Raw genomic sequence first — 23,200 nt, 5'->3', positions numbered from 1 at the left:
GACTTAGGGAGCTGGGGATGTTTAGCCTGGAGAAGAGAAGATTAAGAGGTGCTATGATAGCCTTGTTTAAATATTTGAAGGGATGTTATGTTGAGGAGGGAGCTAGCTTGTTTTCTGCTGTTCCGGAGACTAGAACGTGGAACAATGGATGCAAAATGCAGGAGAAGAGATTCCACCTTAACATTAGGAGGAACTTCCTGACAGTAAGGGCTGTTCGACAGTGGAACAAACTCTCTTGGAGTGTAGTAGAGTCTCCTTTCTTGGAGGTCTTCAAACAGAGGCTGGATGACCATCTGTCGGGGATGCTTTGATTGTGATTTCCTGCATGGCAGGGGGTTGGACTGGATGGCCCTTGTGTCTCTTCCAACTCTGATTCTATGGCGCGTTACACACCGCCATTTAGTACGCGCTCTGCGCGTACTAGGGTTAGGAAGGGTCTCACCTTCCTAACCGGCCCCGTTCCTAGGACGCGCAGAGTGCATAGTAAATGGCGGCACCCGTCCACATGGGTGCCGCCATATTTACGTCTTGGACGCACAGCGTTCAGACGTGGCACTGCGGAAGTGACACTGCGAGTGCGTGCCTTGTGGTGCCACTTCCGGGGGCCAAAAAGGAGCCCCCTTTCGGTGCTCCTTTTTAGCTGCGCCGGGAAGCCTTGCGGTCTGGCCGCTGGGGCTTCTCGGTGTAGCTAATCATGGCGGCGGCAGACTGCTCGCTTTAGGGCGGTCTGTAACGCGCCTATGACTATCCTACACAAAATGAGGCGTGCTTACGCCACTGACCTCAAAGCCCAAATCTGCACTGGATTTTGACAATTACCTTTAAAACAGAAATGGCTTCACAAGAAAGAATCCAGGAATGGAAGACTTGCTACAGTGGCTAGATGCCATTAGATGTAACGTATATACTTGGATCTGGGCCTTCTTCAAAGATTCAAAAAACAGGTCAATATTATTCCCATTTTACAGAGTATTTTTCCATCTGTAAAGCTACTCAACACTACCCAATGAAATTCATGGGGGCTGGGAACAACTCTCTACCAGGATAAATCAGCTACTAGGTCAAGTCATTATAACACTTGCTTTTGTTTCTTGGGGCTTTTTAGAATGTTTCACAAACATTCCTTTCCATCTGAAGCTTTTACAATGCATTGTAATCATTAACCAGTTTTTTACTATTAAACTTAAATTTCCTAGTTTGTGCCTCATCTGCAGCCTAAATATTCTCAAACCACCATTTGATCTTGGAACTTAAGCAGAGTTAGGCCTTGGATCAGGGAATGCCAAGGAATACCCACTGCAGCAGGAAAAAGCCCATCAACTTGGATGGATAATGAAATATTTATCAGTATAATTACTGATTAACAAAATTCAACAGACAATTACATTAAAATACAAAGTAAATCTACTGTACAAAGCAGATCTCACAAAGTTAAGGATTAAAATCAGCAAATGCTTGGTGAAACAGTTTTTAGACAGTGCTGAAACACTAATAAGGTTAATGTCCACATTACTGCAATGAAGAGGGAATTCCAGAAATCAGGGTGCCAGCTGAGAAAGTCCTCCCTGTTTGCTGACACATGTATTTGTGCAGGTAATGGGAAAGCCTGGAAACAGAGGAGGGGGATAGAGAGGCAACTGCCTTACTAATCCAATGGTTACTGGACTTCTGTTGGATTTAATGTTAGAAAAGTGGAATGGAAGGTGTCCTTGAGGGTTATTAGCCCCTGTCCTGTGTGCTTCAGAATTGTTTGACAGGGAAAGGACTGGAAAGTGCAGCTACCTTCCCCCCCTAATGCAGCGGAGTGAGAAGAGAACTGTTAGGACTAGTAGTCTGAGACATATGTATGTATGCATGTATGTATAGTGGCCAGGTAGGGAGAGCAGTAAAAAATAGAGATAGGTAGGCAGATGGGCAGTAAAGCTGGTCAGCAAGGACAGGTGTTCAGTAATCAGAGCTAACAAAAGTTATCTTTTTGGAGTGCAGGTCCCAGAATGCACTAGCATGCATGGCCAGTGGCCATGTTGGCAGGGTCTAGGAGATGCAATCCAAAAATAGAACTTTTCCAAGCTCTGGTTATACATCTACCATGAACTGCGCAAACTGAGGAGCCAAGTCAAAGTCAGAAGCTTTAACTGGCCAGATGGAACTCTAGCATCCCCTTCAGTTATAGGATTCCTGCTAGCTAATTCTGGCTTCTCAATAGTCTGAGCAGTCATACTGATGTTGTACACAAGCCACCTGCTTCCTCTGGCAAGTTACTGGAAAGAAGACCAGTAAAGCTTTACCACACTGAACCCACTTATTAACACATCCACAGTATAGTCATCATCTTGAGAACCAGATCTGGAAAGATGTTTTAAGGGGAAAAGGTGAGTGATAGAAGCCCCAAAGGCTGGAATTACAGAGTCAACTTAGGTAGGCATTTTGTCACACTGGTACCATCAGAGAAGCTTATGATCAAAATGCAAATTTTGATGTTCCAGAAAGCTAGGCTGTTATCAGAACTATTTGTCCATTTCACAAAAATATTAATCTGTACTAGGTTTTGCCATCCTGCCCACCCTTGAAATATCACAGTTCTATAGAGACAATACACACCTGGTCATCCTGGTTAGTATGCCTTACGAGGTACCTTAGAAAATTTAATCGGGAGCATTTGCGAACTAGAATGAGGTCTGCAGAGCCATCTGCCAAGTGAGCAGCTGGTGAAAGGCCTTTCGGACTCCGTGGACAAGCACAACTGATATTTGCTGCATTGATGGCTAGAAACTTTCCTCTAATAACCTTCCATTCTCCTTCCCCTTAAAACATAAAAAGATAAATTTATGAAGGTGTAGAGGACAAAAAGATACTTCCTACAGCTTGGAATTTTTCAGCAAATGTTAAGGCACTGATGATGTGTGCTATCAGTAACCATGTACAGTTGTCCTGATTTGTGGTCTTGCCATTCGCCACAGATCGGATCCCCTGTGAATGGGAAGAGATTACTGTATTTAACATTTAGTCATTACCAGGATACTAAAGTTGAAAGTATTTCACATTTGCAAACATTGGCTCTTTCCAGTGTTACTGTATGACTTCAATTTTCTTGCTGCTGAAAGTAAAACATTGATAAAAGGGAGCTGGATCTGTTACTTTAGTACACAGGGAACTGGGTTTCTCTTTGGATTGCATAGAGAAACTATTTAAATTAGGGGTAGTCATAGTGCAGCATGCAGCCCCTCAACCATGCCTTTGTGGCCTGTGAACCCCTTCACTAGTCCTGCCAACCCCCACAATTTTGGGGCAATTTTTGACCCTAGACAATACAGAAAGCTGTCCAAACACACGAAAACCACAAAATACCCTTACTGCACCACCACAAGCACTGGAGTATACCTCTTGTCTCAACATCTACTTTATGTCACTCTCTCTTTCCTTATTAACATTTGGACTTTGTCTCTGTCATTCACACTCTCAGCTCAAGAAACATGAAGTGAGCAAATCTTACTACCTAGGACTGGTCTTGCAAAAACTTTAAATCTACCTTTAATCTCCTTTCCATACTTTCGCTGCTCCTTCTCCAGCTGTTGTTTACTTTGCTTGCAAATGCGGCACCTGAAGGACAAGAATTAACATGAATTTTCCTCACTAGTCAGAATGGAATGCTGAATGTAGAATAGAGCTACTTGAATAGTATGCAGCATTAACATTTTATTGCTCTGGCTGCTCCTGTCTGCAGTATTTCAGACTGCTGCAAACAACTTTTTAAATTGAATGTAAATGAATAGGAAGCCTCATGTCTAATTGAATTCTAGTCTAGCATCATTCAGTTGGAGGAGCAACATTTTTTGAATACTTCAGACTTTCTGTTTCCAGACTAACTTGCAAATTTATGATCTCTTTCTTTACACTAGTTGCAACTTGATTTAAGAATTCCAAGTGTGGGCTGTGCTTAATGCTCCCAGTGCTATAAGGGGAGTGCACCCTTATTTACACAGGGCTTTGCAGATTTTGATGAGTTAAATTAAGCTTCTGACTCACAAGATTGACACTCTAGGCAAAATGAGAGTAGAACTGTGGGAGAGGTGAGCAGAGAAAGCCATCAGTGGGCAGACCCATAGAAAAAGTGGGTGGAGTCACTCTTTGTCTCTCTGTTTTTGTAACCTCATTTATTTTCTCTTTTTTCTTGCCCAGCCAGCCCTAAACATCATCAGTCTGCAACAGCTCCTAAAGACTGTACCCTATTTGTACTCTTAGGCCCCTGGCTAGGACCAATTTCATGCAAACCATGTGGTCTACCACTGAATTACAACCCTTCCTGAGAAGGAGGAAAGAAGAGATGGCAGTTTGCTTCTTCATTTCTCTGGCAAAAGCATCCATTTCAGCATTAATGTTTCTTACAGATAACAAATGAGAACCCTTGTTACACTTGAGGAGGCATGTATTTTGTTTAAGAGATATTCCATAGTGCAGTTAACTAGAAAACCAAGTTTGCTGGGAAAAAAAAGATTATTCTAGGTGTTGTTTAGCTTACTCAGTTCTGCAGTGTTTATTATCTCTTGGAGATCCCACAGTGTGTGTTGCTGGTAGAAGGGACACTGTTCCTTCATAGTAATGATGAGACAGAAAGGTCTTGAAACCTTTGAGAGGGAGAAAATTATTTGAAAAATCAATTAGGTATTGCACACCAATACAGAATCTGTCTTCTGGAGGTCTCCTCCCTCCCCTTCCCAAATTAACTAGCAGAACTATAGGAATACACTTGTTTTCTATATTTTCTTCATGTGATTGTTATCCCATGTTCCTGTTTTCCTTCTCTCACCCCAAGAATAGACTGTTTCATATGTGTAGCTTCTTATCACCATCTTGATGGAATTTTAACACTATGATGACCCCTTGCTTGTGATGACTTTCCACTTCTGCATTCAGTGACGCTCACAGGACCTGTTCACAGGACTTCTCCTTTTGGTGAGGTTTCCTTGCTATCTTCCCCCAGCTTTCTTTCCTCCCCCACACTTTTGAGGGCCTTTGTCTTCTAATATAAACGGAACAGGCAAAGCAGTTCCTGACACAGACATAATGACGTAATCAGGAAAGCTTCAGGAAAGTCTTGCTGTGCAGCTGTTACATGCACTGAAATTAGGCCAGGAAGGAATGTCATGTTGAATAGAATTAAAGGCTACAGTGATGAGGTGGGAACTCATTATCAGAAAGCAGAAGCATGGCTAGAGGCATGTGTATTACTAGAGTTGTCAACCTGGAGCTCTCCAGATGTTGCTGGGCTGCTATCCCCATCAGTTGTTCCCACAGTTGTAACTATAGTTTAATGAAGCCAATTTGCTTTGTTGAATACAAAATTAATTCCCATATATGGGAGACATTACATCCCTTTAGTTGCTTATTTACAAAACCATACCAGCAGTCGTTCTTGTTCAGCCTGTCTACTATTGGTAACACCCTTGAACTTAGACTATATTCAGGATGTCTGAAAGATTTTCAAAGACAAATTCTGATTGTAATTATACTATTGAATTTTTATACTACAATAAAAGAAAAATGGTTTTAGCAAGTACTGTTTTCAATAGCTTTACATAGCCTTTCCAAAGAAGCTGCCTTGTTTACATCGCATCTTGATGGTACCAGGTTAGGAAAGATGATTTATGCAATAGGGTAGATGCAATAGATCTACAAAATGTTACCTGAGTAGTCATATCTGACAGGACCCATCCAGCGCTTTGCTTCGCTGTCTTTTAAAACATCTCCATAAAAACCATAACCCAATAGAGATACACAGTATTTCAGAAATGTATTATTGCGATGTACTGAAGAGACATCCAAAGGTTGCGTGTCTCCTGTTGAAAAGAGACATTTAAGATTATAGGAACACTTCAACATTTGAACATGCTGTGAAATAAAACACTGTATAGCAAGCATTCTATTCGTAAAAATACCAGAAAAGTTTCTATGCTGACTGATATTAAGGTAGCACTTGTCCCAATGCAGATGGATACTGAACATTAGGAGATGCTTTTCAGTATTGTGCCTGTAAATGTCCATGAGGAGTCCTACACTTTGGTTATGCTTGGAGTGAAGATATGTCACAATTAAGCTGACCTGAAAGGAGTGGTATCCTATATGGGCCTGGTACAGGAGGGAAAGTGGAAAATACACTGAGAAAATGCAAAAAATGATATCCCAAGAAACATTGCCAGTGTTCAGTAGTCATGGATGCTGGGTACCCCACATGTAAGCAACCAATGCATTTACAACCGGTTTGTCAGGCTGAGGTTCCTGTTGGATTCATTGTTAACAGATCATGGATCGGGAAGAGGTAATGTTAGGTGGAATTACAGCATGCCTCCTCGTCCATCCCCTAACCTTCTTTTAGCTACTGCAATACCCCCACCCCCCAATATGGCCATTTAATAATGTCTGGTGGAGCTTACAGGTAAGGAGAGGCAACTGAGAGAAGCATCTAAATCTGCTCCTGTAGGACCCATAGCAGTAACATCACCTTCAGATGACTTACCAATGATGATATGTAATGCTGATGTTACTGGATCATTGATGCCAACTGTTGCATAGCATATGCAGTCTGTTGAACCTGGAAAAATGAGTTACATTTTTAACTTCGCCATCTTGACAACATTGTGAAGATATATAAGGAGATATAAAGCCCAATTTGGAGAGCTCCAGTGCTCTTCCTAAGCTACAACGTTTTGCAGAAATTCTAAGTATGTGACCAAATTATAGTTCCAGGATTCCATAGGAAGAACCTATGGCAGTCAAAAGAATTATGAAATTGCTATAGCTGTATAGTATGGACATACCTTTAGAATAATTTTAGGTGATCAGACAAACAACAACAATTACAACAACATTTTTCTTTTCGGACACAAATGAGCATTGCAGGCAGAAAAACAACTGTTTTTGTAGTCTAATTGTTTGGGCTTATCTATAAAGCTGGTACGCTTCATTTCACTCTAGTGATTCCAACTCCTACTGGTGAATTATAAGCTGTCCCTACATTTTGTATAACTTGAAGAACAACAAATTTAACTGTTCAGTAGTGGAATCTGACATTGGAAGATGAATTTACAGTCTGCCCTTCATTTACGCGGGGATCCGTTCTGGACCTCCCCCCCCATAAAAGGAATTCCGCCTATGCTCAAGCCACATTTAAATGAATGGGGCTTGTGCACGTGGTGGCGTGGCAGCGTGTGCCCAGCACGAGTGCACACCCCATTATTCCTTATGGGATGCGCCGCTCCTTCTCCCAGCGCGGCTTTTAGCGTATGCTGAAAGCTGCGTAAGGCACGCCAGCATATGACGCAGGTTCACTGTATACCATCTTAAAGTAGGACTTTATTTTCTGAGTGATGATTCCTGCCAAAGGTAAAACTATCCAGTTTGGTTTCTACTGCCATGGTTTGCCTGTTCCAGAGCCTAAATTCATCTCCAGCCCTCACTATATAGAGACCACTACTACAGGAACTCACCACCTGTGAGCAATATACTAGACAGAGCCAGGTTTTAGCATTTGGGGTGTGTGTGTATGTATTATTCTCAAATGGATAACCAAAGTTTATTGTTTTTCTTTTACTACCTTTGTTTTGTTCCCAGCACGCTCCGGCTCTTAGGGTATTGACTGATAATTCTACTTTGATAGTCTACAGATCCTTCTTAACACAGCATTTCAGGCCAACATCTGGGCTACACAACTATCCAAACTGGATAGTTTTGCCTTTGGCAGGGTAAAGGGATGTGATGGCTCAGCAGTTTAGGCATTGACTCTGACTACTGCAAGATCAGCAGGTTGAGGTCCAAGCATCACATGACAGATTGAGCTCCCGTCACTTGTTCCAGCTTCTGCCAACCTAGCAGTTTGAAAGCAAGTAAACGGGCAAGTAGATAAATAGGTACCACTTCAGTGGGAAGGTAACAGTGTTTTATGCAGTCATACTGGCCACATGACCATGGAGTCGCCTTTGACAACACTGGCTGTTCGACTTAGTACTGGAGGTGAGCACAGCCCTGAACTGTTGGACGTGACTAGACAATTTTGCCAAATGGGAAACCTTTACCTTTATTATTCAGCAGCTGATTCTATGGATTTACTCTAGTTAAGACTAGCGATTGTAGGACCGATACAGACGGGCAGAAAAAAACATGGATGCCGGCCATGAAAGCCTTCGACTTCACATCTGATGGGGCCCCTTCCAACTCTATGTTCTCCCTGGCAAAGTTCAGTTCAGTTCATCTTTATTACTCCCTGGCAGTGAAATGTTCTTTGGTTCTACACAGACCCCATCGGACCAGGCTGGGCCATCCTGATAAGAATAGGTTTTAATTTAAAAAATAATCTTATTTTGGGGCTGGAACCTTGCCTGTACAACACAGCCTTCCTTACTTTCTGTCTGTCTTTTTGTCCTGAATCCCAGTTAACAGCCTCAAAGTTACTTTGGAGGCTGCTAAGACTCAAGTCACAATTGCCATCAGAGCATCAGCAAGACTAGAAGTAGTAGAAATAGAACTAAGCATGCAGACTAAGAAAGAGGGACAAATATTCAAAACACTGAATTAGAAATGTTCTCAAAGATGAAAAAATTCAATAGAGAAAAAAAGAGACACTAATTTCTGTAGTATAAATGGCAAGGAGATATGTATGTTAGTGTGAACATCTAAATAATAATAATAAATTGCATTTATAGCCTGCCTCTCCTAAAAGGATCAAGGTTGGTTACAACAATAAAATACATCAACAACATACACAATACATACATAAATAAAAATGCATAATCCCCTTACCCCCTATTACAAAACTAAACAACAGTATAAAATACAGATTAAAATGAATTAAAATAGGCATAATTAAAATGAGGCATCTTGGGGCTGACAAGGGCAAACCGTATCAATATAATGGTACGGTCAGTCAGGGAAGGCTTGCTGGAAGAGATCTGTCTTGACAGCCTTCTTAAAGGCGCCAAGAGTAGTGATAAGATGGATCACTTCCGGCAGGCCATAACATATTTTAGGAGCGGCAGATGAGAAGGTCCTCTGGGTAACCGCAGCCAGCCTGGTCTTCCTTGGCTGCAGCAGGTTTTTCCCAGAGGACCCGAGTGTGCGGGGTGGGTTATATGGAGGAAGGTGCTCCCGCAAATAAGCTAAACCTAAGCCATGAAGGGCTTTAAAGATTATTACCAACACCTTGTACTGTGCCAGGAAACTAATTGGCAACCAATGAAGAGATTTTAAGATTGGTGCTAAGTGGTTGCCTCTAGATTTTCCAGTGACCAGTCTGGCTGCCATATTTTGAACCAATTGAAGTTTCCGGACTAGGCACAAGGGTAGCCCCATGTAGAGTGCATTACAGAAGTTGATTTGAGAGGTTACCAGCATGTGTACTACTGTTTCTAGGTTTCTCGGCTTCAGGAAGGGTCGCAGCTGGCATATCAACCGAAGCTGGTAACAAGCACTCCTGGCTGTCGCATCTATTTGGGCTGACAACTGAAGAGACGAGTCCAGAAGCACTCCCAAGCTGTGAACACAGTCTTTTAGGGGAAGTATGACCCCACCCAGGACCAGTTGGTATATCTCTATACCCAGATTAGGGATCCCTAATAGCGAGTACCTCCATCTTATCTGGATTCAGTTTCAGTCTGTTTTACCTCATCCAATCCAGTACCACTTTAAGACATTAATTCAGAGGAGAGATGCCATCCTTAGTCATTGTTGCAGTCCGAGACATGGAGAAACATATCTGGGTGTCATCAGCATACTGATAACACCCTGCCCCTTGTCTCCGAATGATCTCCCCCAGCAGCTTCATGTAAATATTAAATAACACTGGAGACAGAATGGTGCCCTGGGGGCACCAGATTTAAGCTCCCTCTTAGAGGAATGATCTAATAAATGTTGACATTCTCAGGAAAGAGTCTACCACCCCAATCAGTGTCCTCCCCACGTTTTAGACATAAATTAGAGAAGAGTGATTATTATTTATGTTATTGGCTGGCATTCCCCAAGGACTTTCAGAGTTTCCAAACATTTATGAATTTGTCTTGGGACTGTTGAAAATATATAGATAGATAGATAGATAGATAGATAGATAGATAGATAGTTTTGGACATTCAAAAGCAACAAGGAGTCTTGTGGCACTTTATAGATTGACAGATCTAGACATTAAGCTTTCTCTGAATGAGTTCCCCTTTCCTTTCCCCAAGCCATCCAAAGTTGCTACCTCCTCAGATGATACATGGTGCATTACCTTTTAGTAGCAGAAATACATAGACTTGGTTAATGTGGGGTGGTGGTAGTGATGAAACAATTGTGAACCATAATGTCACACGCAACTGAAATGCAGCAGGGGCAAACAGCAACAATTACTTTATCAGCATCCATGTACAAAACTATAAGTTGGATGATAATACAGACATCCTTTCCTTAATGGCTTTGTAGCTGATGTTGTGGACTCCATCTAAGAAAGGTTATGCCACAAATTATATATTTTTAGTCTATAAATTGTTACAAGACTATTGTCTTTGCAGCAGCAGACCAACCTACCATAGTTTTCTCTCAGGGAAATCAATTCAATAAAATAAAATTGCTCGTGGCATGATAATGGGCTTGACAGAGCCAAACATAGATCCCTCTTTTCAATCCAGTAAGCAGGATACACATTTTTCTCTCTCTTTCTCTAACCATTTTATGCAGCATGACAGGCAGGAGTAGTAGTGTTTGCTTTCCTTTAGTCCATTTGATAACAAAGGCAGAAGGGTCAATGCAATGTTTCTAGAGAGGTGTAGAGGGAGATTGATCCATTGTTACAGTGACTGCAGTGAAAATCCTTTTGTCAAGCTGGTGCTATTTGCCGAGAGTGGAACAAAAGAATTAGGCTTAGTGTGTGGTTAAGCAAAATTTTGATTTGCTTGGTAGACAGGAGGAATGAGTGCAGTTAAATGAAGAGTGCAGATTGAACCATTTGGGTTACTCTTTACACAGCATACTAGTGAATCCTCTGCAAGTTAATTAACATCAAAGTAGAGTCAAGTGGCTGCTTTGGGCCCTGATGGGACATGTCAATGGTACAGCCTTATAGCCCACAAAAAAGACCAGATTTAATTGGGCTGACTGCTAGCTTCAACATTTATCTCTATCTAATAAAGGCAATAATACAGAATGGAGAACTGAGCAACAGAAGGGTGTTTTCAGCAATTTGGGCAAGTTGCTTTTTGGATTATCCAGTACATTTTGCTCCATGTATATATTTGACAGTCTGCAGCTTCCCAGCATGTTTTATGCAGAAAATGACACACCAGTCTAATTGTGATCATATGCTTTGAGTAATGGTGGCTTGAGGCACCCATGCTAGTAGGGCAGGGAATTTATTCTGGATTTTGGAGAGCTTTAAAAGAACTCTCTGAGGGGCTGAAGCTATTTTGGATATAGAGTTCAGCAACTTGGAGACCTCCTGCAAAGCCTGGATTCAAACTTGGAGTTGATTCACTGCCTTACTTACATGGGAACTGTCAGGCACTACTGCTCTGCAGAACACATGCATTACTCCCCAGATGGCATTTATATATTGAATCCCTCTTAGGGTTGCCATAACCCCCCTGGGGCCGTGACAAACCCGATTTTTGGCCACTTGGCATGGTCATGGCCCGGTTTGGCTCTTTGCCCCGGGTTGAGCTGGTTGCCGCCGCCGCAACAACTGCGGCTGTTCTGCAGCCGCCGCTGCTATTGCGGCGGCGGCTGCTGCTGCTGCCTTTTCACTGCCTGCCTCGCTTTGCCCTGGCCCTGCGTGCTCTTGCGCAGCCACGCGCAGGGCTGAGCAGGAGCCCCTGCCCTTCAGGGTGGCTGGCCAATGGCTGGACAGCCCTCCCCTGCTGCAGGAGCCTGTGACTGCTAGCAGGAGGCAGGGCTGTTCCAGCTCCACTCTTCCCATTGGCCAGCCAGCCTCAAGAGGAGGAGTGTCTCCTCTTTGGTCCCTTGCGCGGGCCGAGGGCAGAAAAGAGCCTTGCCGGCAAGCTATCTCTCTTCCTTCCCCTTCCCCTATTTTTTCTTCTTCTTCTTTTTCCTCCTCCTCCTCCTCTTTGTTTTCTTCCCCTCTTTCTCTTCTTTCTCTTCCCCCTCCTCTTCTTTTTCTTCCCCTTTTTTCTGTTCTTCCCCTATTCCTCCTCCTCCTCCTCTTTTTATATTGTTCCCTATTCTTCTTTCTCCTCCTTTTCTTCTTTCTCCTTCCCTTTCTTTTTTCTCCTCCTCCCCCCTTCCTCCTCGGCTGCTGCTTGGGGGACGCTGTCTCCCAGGCCCCAGGGAGGCCTTGGACAAGGTTTCAAAATGTAGGACCTTTTTTTAAAATTTCCTGGCAAGGAAATAAAAAGAAAAAATCCTACATTTTAAAACCATGTCCTACATTTTTCCCAGTTTGGAGGCCCTCAGGGATGACAACCCTAATCCCTCTCATCCCATAGCACTGCAGCTCCTGGTTCTCTCTTAACCAGAGCCCGAAAGTACTTTTCTAGTAGTATAACTCTCAGAGCCCCTTTATTCAGCAGGTAAGAAAAGTATTATTTTGTTAGTGCTCCCTGGAAGGTATATGGTCACATGTTTCTGACTTCCATACAATTTAGCCTAAGAGAGAGAGAGAGATCCAAGCAGGATGTCTGCTGGGGAGAAAGCTAACAGTCCCTTAAGTTTTGCAGCCTGTAATGAGAGGATTTAATCTTTTGTAAATTACCGTCTTGTGTTTGTTTTTCTTTCTCCTGACTGCTTTTAGATTGTTCCTTTACACTATGGTATGTTTTAATGTGTTTGCTTTTGACTGTTATATCATAATGTAAATTGGTTTAGTAAGCTATGTGGGGAACCCTATTGAAATCCTATCCAGATTTAAGTAACAGTGGAATCCAAAATATGTCTATTAAGTAAATTTCCAGGTAAGCAGGTACAGGATTGCAGCCTTAATAAATAAAATTTAGGCTGGCCCTATAGAAGGATTATTTTAAGTTAAATGGCATAAGTAATAAATGAGTCAGTGGTTTGTATTAGAGGAGGGATGAACTAGCAAAAAGAGGAAAACAAATAGCAGCAACATCCACCAACATGTGAATTCTGTAACTAGGCTTTGGCTCTCAAAACTGCATTTACTGTCTGCACAAATTAGTATTCCCTAACTAGAATCCAGCCATGGTTTTACATATCAGTGAGAGGGAATAGGGCTTGTTGTTGGCATGGATAGTCCTTGAAAATATATACCATGAATGCTAACAAAGCAAGAAAATATGATTAAGTGAAGTTTTCAGAAAAGGACAAAATAGAGAACTTTAAAGCTAAAACAAGTCCAGTCCTATGAATCTACAAAAACAATACATGACAGATGAAGGTCAGCATTCCTGCTCTGCCCTATTAGCCATAACTCCAGGGGAATGGTGATAGAGGACTCTTCTTTCCATACTGAAGAAACCCTAATAGACTCTCCAAGAGGAGGAAAGTGATTTTGACAGGCTTTTAGAAAATATATGGCAGTTGTTATCTAAAGTGCCTTGCAGAATATCCACCATCACCCTTTGATTCACCCACATCCTGTGCTACAACCTGAATTGAGATGGATTTCAATGGGGTTGTTACCACTTGATGGACACAAGATACTCAACACTGTGAAATATGCAAAGTGTGTGTGTATGTATATATATTTATGTGTGTGTGTATTTGTACAGTTGCACCTCCCAATGCATGGATCTGGAATCCACACCCTTGAATATATGCGGAGGGGCGACCTTTGCTGTTTCCAGCAGCGCATGCGCCCTTGCTGCACACATGGGTGTGTGCTCCATTCAAGCCAATGGGGCTTGAATAAGCGCGAGACTCTGTTTTCATGGGGGGGGGGGGGTCCGGAACAGATTCCCTGCAAAAACAAAGGGTCAACTGTATACTTACTGTGGCACAAAAGTTAAATAAACAAAACAGACTTTTACTTATTTGCAAAAGTATTCACTTCCCTGGGTAAAGCTTGTTAAAAGCAGCTTTGGCAGCTGTGAATTTTCTTGGGTAAGTCAGTATCTGCTTTGCACATTTGGATCATGTAATATTTGTGCATTTTTTTTGGCAAAAATGCTGCTCCAAGCCTTTCACGTTTTTGTTCTTAAATAATTCCAATGTTTCAACTGTGTGTTGGGGGTCATTGTCCTGTTGGGAGGGTGAAACTCCATCCCAGTTCCAAATCTGTTGCAGACTGAAACAGGTTTTATTCTTGTATTGCCTCTATCATTGCCCTGCATTTGGCTCCTTCCATCTTTTCCTCAATTCTAACCAGTTTCCCAGTTCCTGCTAAGGAAAAGCATCCCCACAGCATGAAGCTGCTTCACTATGGAGATGGTGTCCTCAGGGAAATGAGCACGGTTGGCTTTGCACCACATATACTGTTTCAGGGAAAGGCCAAAACAGTCAATTTGGGGCCCAACAGACCAGAGAACCTTTGTCCAGATATTTGCTGTGTCTCCCACATGACCTTTTGCAGACTTGCAACATGTTTCAACTGTAGAACATCCTGGTGATAGCTGTCCCAAGGATGGTTTCTCCTATTTCAGCTGCAGATCTATCCAGCTCCTTCAGTTACCATTGACCTTTTGATTGCTTCTCTGATCAATGCTCTCCTTACTCAGGCACTAAGTTTGGGTAGGTGGTCTTCACTGAGCAATTGCAATTGAACCACATTCTTTCCATTTTGTAGCAATGGATTTCACAGTGATTTGGAGAATATTCATACTTTTGTCATCCCCCCTCCCCAAAATAACACTACTCTGGAGTTTTGTATAACTTTATTCCAAACTTATTTGTATAGCTCCTTGGATTTCACAATGCTACTTGATTAGAAGTGTTCTTCAACAAACTCAGTGGCATTCTAGAAATGTGCATATTTACTATGAGATCATGTAGCACTGGAATGGCATAAAGATGGACTTTATTCCACTATTTGTGTGACTTCTAGAGGCAGAGGATTGCATCACTGCTTATTTAGATGAGTTACAGAAAAAAAAGTTAAATACTTAATTAACCAACAAGTTCCAGTGTGTTTTTGTTTGCTTCACTTTTGTGCCATAATAAAATAGTTCTGGGTGTCATGTGAACATCCATGTGGTAACAATGTTAATGAAATTCATTTCAATTCTAAGCTGTCAACCAAAATGTGAAAAAGTCAAGGGTTTCTGTGAATACTTCTGCAAATTACTGGGCTTATTTCAGGAAAAGGAAGTTTTGACTTTCTACATCAGTGCTACTCAAGAGAGCTAGTTCATGGTCTGCTGCTGATCAGTGAGCCATCAGTTACCAGCCCACAGTGAGTTTCCAGGGAACTATGTGAATATGAAAATAATATGGTATAAATATGGCATCAGTCCCTGCCAGGCTGGAAAGAAAACTTCTGGTCTGTCACACCAGATAGCTTGATCAGTGCTCTACATGTTGAGTTACCACTTCTCCCTTTCTTCACCACTAGCTAGACTGGCTAGGGGGAATGGGAATTCAACAGTATCTAGAGGGTCACAGGTTTCCTACCCATGGCCCGGTACAGACAGGTCCCGAAGGACACCTTCGTCATGTGCGAGGGGCACCCTGCCCACACTCCCCTTGCCTGTGATAAGGGCGTCCCCACTGTGCGGTGCTGGATAGACGGCGCGCGTAGCGATAATGTCACTGCTGCGTGGCCTCCAAATGGAGCTGTGCAGGACGGATGTGCTCGCGCCTCCACCAGCTGTTTGTGGAGGCACAAACAGGAGCTGCTTTTTACCGGTCCTTTTCTTGTGTAGCCGCGCCGCACAATTTGGTTGCTGTGGCATGGCTCCGCAGCAAAGAGAGGCGGCTCCTGGCCACCTCTTCCTGGCGCTCTGTACCGTGCCCCTGATTTATTTGAAGACCTTGAATTTATATGTGCTAAGTAGTTCACAGATTCATCCACGTAGAATGAACATGTAGAAGAGGCGGAAGTGAGATAATCTCCTTTGGGTTGACTTCTTTAATACCCTCTTGACCTCCATGAATTCATGTGAATCCTGTGAACAGAGCTACCCAAAACCTTGGGTGAATGCATGGGGCTGGAACCTTGCAGTGTGGGAAGTATGGCTAGTGGATTTAAAACGTGTTTCTCCTCTTTTCTTTACACCAGGCGTAGCAGATGCAGCCTCCCAGATATCACTGGACAAAGGCTTCCATCAGTCCTACCCAGGAGAGCTAATTGGAGTATAGGAAATGCAGTCCTAAATTGTCGGGAAAACCACAGGTTTCACATATTCATCTCTAATGATATCAGTATTGCGGTTCTGTGCAAGTTGCTTTAGTATCTGTTGTAGTTCTTGTATATATATGGTCTCATATAAATAAAACCTTTGCTTTTTCAAATGGTTCATTTTGGCTCAAGTTTGATTAAAAAGTAACAACAACAACAACAACGGACAGAGGACGTTAATTGTAGAGCAATTCTTACCAGCAGGGATTATGCCAATCCTGATATTACATTGGACTAAGGATGCTTTGGGATTATTTTGATCTATGCCACAATCCTTCTGTGTTCTTCCAATCAGACCATGCATCACTTCACTGAACATTCCGTCCCCACCAACACAAACAACACTGCCGGAAAATACATAAATTAAAACTCACACTGACAGTAAATAAATGAATGTGTCAAAGGCTCCAATGTGTAAAAGACATTATTAATTTGATTAAGTCTTTGCTTTGCACTGCTCTATCAACTTCTTCACGTTGGTTTAATGCAGATAATGTATCTTGAAAATATAGTTCAAAATATAATTTCAGAAGATTAAATGGTGGGGAACTGTGGTTGTTGTTGCAATTTTAAAATCATTATGCCTAGCTTCAGTGGTTCTTATGTGAGGAGAATCACAAATATCAAGTAAAACTAGGGAGTTTATCAAACAGGAGGAATTTCTCTTAAATTCAAATGAAAAGAAAGTGAAACCAAAACGCATTCACCTAAAGTCGCTAGTTTCGCGCAATTATGTGAATACGCATTGCATTCAAACTGGCTCCCCATTGCCCAAAAATAGCATGCCATTGCCCGAATTTGCATGTGGCTGTTTATCACGCAATAACGTGAAACACATGATTGCGTTCGGACTGACTTCCCATTGCCCAAATTTATGTGTAGGGGGTTATCATGCAATAACATTAAATCCCATGAGTGCATTTAGATTGCCATCGGATTATACTTCCAATTCCCCTTGTCTGATAAACTCCTAAGTGAAGAAGACGAGGCAGACACCAGACAAGGCAGCACACACAGTGGAGTACTTCCTCTTTTAAGTGGAGATTTAAACTAAATAATTGTAATGTATAATGACCACAGGCCATATCAAAACAAGATTAGTATTCTCCAGAAAAATCTGGCTGCATATTTTGGTATCTGCTTTACCCTGCACAACTTTTAGCTAAATCAATGTCATGATTGGGAACAGAACAGATGCAGATAATGAGGAGAAAGAACAAAATTTCAATATCTCTAAATGCACTGTTTGGGTTCTGCAGTGTTCATCTACTAGGGGACAAGGACAAGCAACTCCTGCTGGGGATTAGTGCTGAATTCAGTGTGGATCCTGAAACCACTCACTGAAAGCAAAAACTGTGAGAAATACCTTCTACAGGATAAAATGCTTTTCGGGCTGATGCTGTTTTTATTAAGATATCTCTTTCATTAAAGAGATGCTTGGGGATAACTGGGAAGGAGAGATAATTTTTCATTAGTTGAAAAAAATTCCCTTTACAATGGAAAAAATATAATTTCTGAATGTTTTAAAGAAATGCTGAACTGACAGGTTCAGCCTGATCCATTTGAGAGCTTATGCACACTTGCTGTTCTTCAAACAAACTGGCTTGCTTTCATTCTAGAGATTTCTGAATTGGACTTCAGGGATTCATTAACTGGCCAGATATGTTGCCCTGAGAAGCACTGAGAGTTTGGAAAAATTCCTTTTTGGAACAACAACTACCAGATTCTCCCAGCCAGAATAGCTATTGACCATGCTGCCTGGGGAAATCTCAGAATCGTATCACAAAAAACATTACTTTTGGAAGCTCTGTCTACAGGCCACATTTGGCTGGGGAAAGCCCTCAGCTCTGCATTCACAGCCTTATAACCTAATCTGAGATGGTGAGACTGCCTGAAAAGCCTTCAAATGCTGATGTGGTAGATGCTCGCAAGAAGAGAGGGGCATGTTTGCTTGATTCCTATTTCCAAAATATACTAGGCAGATTAACATCTCCACTAGTGTCTATCCAGTGTTCATACTGGCATTAATTAGACCAAAAGGACAAAGATGGCAACAAGAAATGATGCTGCATTGGTACAGAGTGATGGTAATTTGTCTGCTTGGAACCACCTGTCAATCTGTCTATAACAGTTATAATATCCATATATTCTGAGCTTCCCGAATGATACAAGAAGCCTGTCCCTTCCTGAAACCATCTCCATACCCAGGGTAATTGGAATCTTAATATTATTTGACTCAGTGTTATAGTAATTAGGAAAGGATTAACGTCCAAAGAACTGTGACTTTGTCAGAACCTCTTACATTACCAGAGTAGCTGGCAGTTTAATTAATTTCTGTATGAACAGGGACTGCAGAAGTGAATGAAGCTCCAGTTCAGAATGTGGAATAAGATCTTTAGGCAGTGGGAGATTCCTTGTTACTTAAGCAACATATGGGCTTGGCTATATGCAAGGATCAGTTCTGCTGGTTTACATATAGTTTTGGCAGTTTGGAAAAGTTAATGTTTAGATTACAACTCTCAGAACTGGGGATGGTGATTAGGGATTCTCAAAGCTGTGACAGGTTATAAATAGTATCTACAGACACAGCGTCAAAATGGAAATTAGTCTAAGTGACTGTTTGTGCAAGGCATATATCTTTTCCTTTCCAAAGAATCCTTACAAATTGCTACATTTACTAAGGGGTATACTAGTGAGGAATATAGACATGCAAATGTTTCCTTACACAGTTGACAGGTATTGTACAATTTTACTTCATATTTTATTGGCTGGGAGGGGCTTTTAATTCATTAAGCAATAATCAAGCCATCACTGTTCCTCACAAACCTACCAAAACAATCTGAAAGCAATGGTAGCACTCATTCAAATAGCTCACTATGCAATCCAGCTGAAATAAATACTTCATTTGATCCAGTTGTGTTCATTTTTGGTAAGTGTGTCAAAAATTAAGTCCCATCTTTACTCTAATGCTCAAATCATAATCTTGTTTTTCTGCTTGGTTGGTTTTGTTTCTATTTTCTTTGCTTGCCCATTTATTACATTTCTAGCCCACCCATCTTCCAAAGAGTTCAAGGTGAGGAAATATATGGATCATCTTCTCATCTCCTTGCAATCATCCTGTGAAGTAGGTGTGGACACGAAATTGTGGCTGTTCATTTATTTTTTTTATTTATTTAGGTATTTATATCCCGCCCTTCAGCCCTAATGGCTCTCAGGGCGGCTTACAATTATTATTTTTAATCACAGTTCCCTGCCCTCAGTCTTACAATCTAAAAGTAGTCACACATGGGCTGCTCTTATGGGAATGAACACCCCCTTTTATATACAGTGCGCCCATGCTAATTGCAGACTTGCCATCTGTGGATCTGAGCTTCTATGGACGGCAAGCCCCAGCTTTTTAAATGGGTGTGCATGTGTACCATTGGGGGAAAATGGATTTGATTTAATACCCTTTTAATAATCAAAACTAAAAAAAATTGGATTTGAGCATCCGTGTTTTTTGCTATTCATTGGGGGGGGGGGCAGATAGCAAGGGACTACTGTAATAAAAATAGAGCACTTGTGGTCTATGTGTTCTCTCTGAAAGAAATTAATTCAAGAAAGAGAGGAAAAACTTACCCATCATATTTATCTAGATTGACTTCTAATAAATTATCCTTAGCATGATTGGCATGTTCAGTAACTATAAGGAGGTAAGAAAATGAAGACAGAATTTAGTTAAGACACTAAAATAAATACCAGAGAAATAGAATTATTTTTTCTTGTTCATGATTATTTTGATTCTTGTTGCTTTTCTTCACAAGTTGAATACCGCGCAAGTACCCAAGGCCCAGAAGGCATCACAAGTAAACCAGCAATAAATGTCAGGTGGTAGCAGACTGAAAAACCAATAGCTCAAGTTGAATTGTGTCAGATCACACTTCAGTTCTGCACTCTTATGTAAGATGTTCAATACAGATATGCTTCATAGACTCACAAAGTTGGAAGAGACCACAAGGGCCATCCAGTACAGCCCCCTGCCATGCAGGAACACACAATCAAACACTCCTGACATCCAGCCTCTGTTTAAAAACTTTTGAAGAAGGCGACCCCACCACACTCGAGGCAGTGTATTCCACTGCTGAACAGCTCCTACCATCAGGAAGTTCTGCCTAATTTTTAAGGTGGAATAGTTTTTCCTGTAGTTTGAATCCATTGTTCCCTGTCCTAGTCTCTGGAGCAGAGGAAAACAAGCTTGCTCCTTCCTCAATATGAAACTCTTTCAAATATTTAAACATGGCTGCCATGTCACTTCTGAACCTTCTCTGCTCCATGCCAAAAATTCCCAGCTTCCAAAGCTGCTACTTATAGGGCATGCCTTCAAGACTATTCACCATTTTGGTCACCCTCCTCTGGACACATTCCAGCTTGTAAATATCTCTCTTGAACTGTTGTTCCCAGAACTGGACATAGTATTCCAGGTGAGGTGTGACCAAAGCAGAATAGAATGGTACTATTACTTCTCTCGATCTAGACACTATATTCCAATTGATGCAGGCTAGGATCGCATTGGCTTTCTTAAGTACCGTGTCACACTGTTGACTCATGTTCACCTTGTGGCCTACTAAGACCCCTGGATTCCCTTTGCATGTACTGTTATCAAGGCAGGTGCCACCGATTCTGTATCTGTGCATTTCACTTTTTTTCTGCCTAAGTGTAGTATCTCACATTTCTCCCTGTTGAAATTCATTTTAGTTGTGGCCCACCTCTAATCTGTCAAGGTCACTTTGAATGTTTATGGTTTCCTCTGGGGTATTAGCTATGCCTCCTAAGTGGAGTCATCTGCAAATTTGATAAGTGTGTCCTCTGTTCCATCATCCAAGTATCACTGAGCCCAGGACAGAACCCTGTGGCACCCCACTAGTCACCTCTCTCCAGGATGAACAGAAGCTATTGATGAGAACCTTTTGGGTTCAGTAGGTCAACCAATTACAATTCCACCTAACAGTAGCATTCTCTAGTCCACATTTTGTGAGCTTTTTTCAAGAATATCAAGGGGGACCTTGACAAAGGCCTTACTGAAATCAAGATATGCTACATCCACAGCATTCCCTTCATCTACTAAGCTTGTAACCCTATCAAAAAAGAAATAGGCTGGCACTACTTATTTTTAAGAAACCCATGCTGACCTTTAGTGACTACAGCATCCTTTTCTATGTACTTACAGACTTTGTTGCATAATTTTCTCTAGAATCTTTCTTGGCTGGATGGTCCTTATTTGTCCATTAAATGATGCAACACAGAACTATACTGACCTCCTGTGGGAAACTACACTGATAATCCACATTGCTACAACTGTGGTGTGTGTGATAATGTTACAATTTTGGCTTCTATCAGCAATGGAAAAGCTTTGGCCCTTGAGATGCTTCAGCCAACAAGCCTCATCACCCTTACCCAGCATAACCTTTGCTAAAGGACTGTGGGAGTTATAGCTTCAATTACCTAAAAGGAAAAAGATTTCCCAGTTCCAGTGTATATGATGGAACCTGTCCTGTAGTTATTGTGCCAGGTTCCTACCAGCTATAGAGCTCCTGATGTCATCTCTTCCTCTTTCTCTGTACTCTGCTTCACAACAGGCAACAGGTTCAAAAGATTTTTTTTTTTTTGCTAATTCCAGTTGTTAACTGTGTTTTCCCCACATTATTTCAGAAGAGAAAACAGATCATTACTACAGGGAATTAAGGAATTCAACATTAAACAGCTGTACAGTTTGCCCTCCACATTTGCGGGGGTTAGGAACACAACACAGAGAAGGAGGAGGAGCATATGCCCTTCCCGGCTGCTCCATCCGGGTCTTTTTCTTTGTAGGGAAAAAGCCCAGGGCAGAGAAGGGACATGTGCGTACCCTTCTGACCATGTGGGTGGTGGGAGCATGGTTGCCTTTCAGACATGGACAAACATGAAAATAATCAAATCCATGAATGTTAAACCTACAAATGTGTAGGGCCAACTGTATTAGATGAACCAAGTATGGAAATGTTACTCTTTTCTACTACTCTAAAAGAAAACTACAACAGCACTGGAATATGGAGTGTCTCACTGACTCAGAATGTATTTGAGTGCCAAAATTGAGAAGAACTGAAAAATGCTTGGGATTTTCACTGCTGCTTTCTAAAAGTAATCTCTTGAGTGTATAAAAATGACTTCCTTCAAAAAGCCCTTTAGTTATTTAATCTCTTAGGAGCATTTCTCAGCATAGTGAGAAGACAACAATAACTTGTGTTGAGAGAAGGAGAGACTGAAGCACTGATCAATGATGCTTTTGTGAAAGTGGTTGTTTTGCAATACTTGAGCTTTAGTTGTAATTCAGATAAATAGAAATCTCAAGTGGTTTGTATTATATTTTAGGGTGGATGTTCATTGGACACATACCTGAGGGATACAGTTTACATCATACTTGAATCAGATGGCTAGTACTATTGCTGATTTAATGTCCTCATGCTGCTTATGAGTGGCAGTGGAGGACTGGAGTATGGCACACACCATACCTGGTGGAATCAAGAGATCTGATGTGTGTCCAGCATCAGACGTATCTCCCCCCCCCCCCCCGCTAGTGACATGGTCTTAATCTACTGTTTATATGTTTGTATTCATGTATTTAATATAAAGTAAGTGTGTGTGTGTGTGTGTGTGTGTGTGTGTGTGTGTGTGTGTAGAATATACATTAACTGACTACTTGAAAGGTCCGAGGAGCTACTTCAAAATATAGGTGTCCACGGAAAGGGGGAAGCTAGATTTCAAGCAGCGCTGCTTAATCTTCCAGTCTTCCAGGCAGACTGAATGGGAAATCTAAGTGAAAGGCCATGTCTGTATTATAGAGATGGAAAATGTGTGGCCCTTCAGGTGTTACTGAACTACAACTCTCTGATATCTTCCCCACCTTCACACTGCTAA

The 23,200-nt window shown here is 41.7% G+C and overlaps 1 protein-coding gene across 2 annotated transcripts in view; it reads right to left on the bottom strand.

Annotated features, from left to right (window-relative positions):
• CERK (ceramide kinase) overlaps positions 1–23,200 on the bottom strand; it is a 46,750-nt gene that overhangs the window by 1,715 nt on the left and 21,835 nt on the right. The window contains exons 5-11 of one of the 2 annotated variants that reach the window (XM_089524459.1): positions 19,886–19,949; positions 16,466–16,611; positions 6,515–6,589; positions 5,685–5,837; positions 4,520–4,625; positions 3,530–3,600; positions 2,602–2,804 (exon numbers count right to left, since the gene is read on the bottom strand). In XM_089524459.1, the coding sequence (XP_089380585.1) occupies positions 2,602–2,804; positions 3,530–3,600; positions 4,520–4,625; positions 5,685–5,837; positions 6,515–6,589; positions 16,466–16,611; positions 19,886–19,949 (818 nt within the window). The remainder of the gene's footprint in view (positions 1–2,601; positions 2,805–3,529; positions 3,601–4,519; positions 4,626–5,684; positions 5,838–6,514; positions 6,590–16,465; positions 16,612–19,885; positions 19,950–23,200) is intronic. The other variant, XM_089524460.1, reaches the window with a different exon arrangement.

The sequence above is a fragment of the Sceloporus occidentalis genome, unplaced genomic scaffold (assembly GCF_023333645.1).
Source record: "Sceloporus occidentalis isolate IW3139 unplaced genomic scaffold, rSceOcc1.0.p SCAF_5, whole genome shotgun sequence".
Classification (NCBI taxonomy): domain Eukaryota; kingdom Metazoa; phylum Chordata; class Lepidosauria; order Squamata; family Phrynosomatidae; genus Sceloporus; species Sceloporus occidentalis.
The sequence above is the reverse complement of the archived record's forward strand: the minus strand, read 5'-3'. Positions and strand labels throughout refer to the sequence as shown.